The sequence below is a fragment of the Aplysia californica genome, unplaced genomic scaffold (genome assembly GCF_000002075.1).
Source record: "Aplysia californica isolate F4 #8 unplaced genomic scaffold, AplCal3.0 scaffold01033, whole genome shotgun sequence".
In the NCBI taxonomy this organism is placed as follows: domain Eukaryota; kingdom Metazoa; phylum Mollusca; class Gastropoda; order Aplysiida; family Aplysiidae; genus Aplysia; species Aplysia californica.
This window is the reverse complement of record NW_004798303.1, coordinates 157455-158988: the sequence shown is the minus strand read 5'-3', so window position 1 is coordinate 158988 and position 1534 is coordinate 157455. Positions and strand designations below refer to the sequence as shown.

Sequence of the window (1534 nt, the reverse complement as noted above, 5' to 3'; positions counted from 1 at the left end):
TGTGTGTGTGTGTGTGTGTGTGTGTGTGTGTGTGTGTGTGTGTTTGTGCTCTGCTGCTGCATACATGAAGTTAGTGAGCGCAAGTGAATATTTTAAGTCTGCTTCTGGTTCAGTCAATTAGGCTAGATCTACTACAATCATAAACATTTCTCCTTTCAAAGAAAATAACTACAGCAAGAGACAAACAAAGGAACAAAAGAATAAGCAATAAAAAAAAACGTCAAGTTACACCTCACCCCCACCTCTCAATACTGGGTGCATCAAGATGACCGCAGCTCGCTTTTTTCCTATTCGTGTAAAACCTAGCGAACGTCGCAGAGAAGTTTTGTTAAATCTCTATTAATTATATAATTATTGATGCATTTGAAGTTTCCTTTCGTGGAGAATAAAATGACAAAAATATCACTTTGGCGACGTATGATAAAATCCTCCAAAATGAAATGTGTTTGTTTTGCCCAATTGACGTTTTTTTTACGATTGACAAAAGCACATAAGCAGACGATTCTTGGGCATTGTGTGATCAGATTTGTTTGCATGTGAATTACAATTGACTCAAATGGACTTTACGGGTGAAAAATGAAAAAGCAAATATGAGGCCAATATGATATAGTGGGCAATGGTCATGCCATTAATCGACCTGACCCGACCAGATCTAGTAATTATTCAGATTGGGACAATCTGACAAATGGGCACCCGCTATTAAACACAGCTGCAACCCCCGCACCCCATGCGACGATGGATGGTTAGCACTTAGTTACCTTGTTCGAAGCGGGGATGAGGTGTATACCTAACTTTTACCCAAGCAAGAACAAGAACAAGAACAAGAACAAGAACAAGAACAAGAACAAGAACAACAACAACAACAACAACAACAACAACAACAACAACAACAACAACAACAACAACAGGATTAAAGACGATAACAGCAACAACTAAAGAGGAAATACAGAAAAGTATGCAAGAAAAAAATCAAACCATGAAAGCTAAGCATATTATGTCCTCCCTTTCCCTAAGGTTCTTGCCAGCAGAAACCTCCCAGGAAACAAAATGAAGCTTGGACCAAAATGTTTGTTCCCAGAAATAAGATATTTTCAGTTCCTCTACTCTAAGAGTATAATATTATGAATGACACCCCTCAATCCCCCCCCTCCCTAAAAAAAAATGATTTAAAAAACTATTAAAATGTCGACGTGCCTGTACACTTACAAACTTACATTACAAAATGGAAGATAGATATCTTTGGCTCTAACAAAAGAGTAAGATTTTAAAAAAACCTACCTTTCGGGTTCCTTACAAACGATCAGAACCAATCATGTAGTTTCCATACAAACGAAAATGACGTGGAATGAAATCATTTTGGTTCTATGCATACGAAAATGAAGTCAGAACCAATCATTTGGGTTTTCTCGAAGCGAGTTTGACATCAAAACCCCGTCATAGAGATTTCTAACGTATGAATACAACGTGACAACTCACAACCTACCGCCAGACTTTAACACACGGAAAGAGAGAATCTCCACCCCCCCTCCCCCCA

General features: G+C 38.4%; 1 protein-coding gene across 1 annotated transcript in view; it reads left to right on the top strand.

The window, feature by feature from the left end:
• LOC101857075 (putative uncharacterized protein DDB_G0291608) overlaps positions 1-1051 on the top strand; it is a 25609-nt gene extending 24558 nt beyond the window's left edge. The window contains exon 5 of the mRNA XM_035973147.1: positions 1015-1051. Coding sequence (XP_035829040.1) covers positions 1015-1051 — 37 coding nt within the window. The remainder of the gene's footprint in view (positions 1-1014) is intronic.
• The last annotated feature ends 483 nt before the right edge of the window (positions 1052-1534 follow it).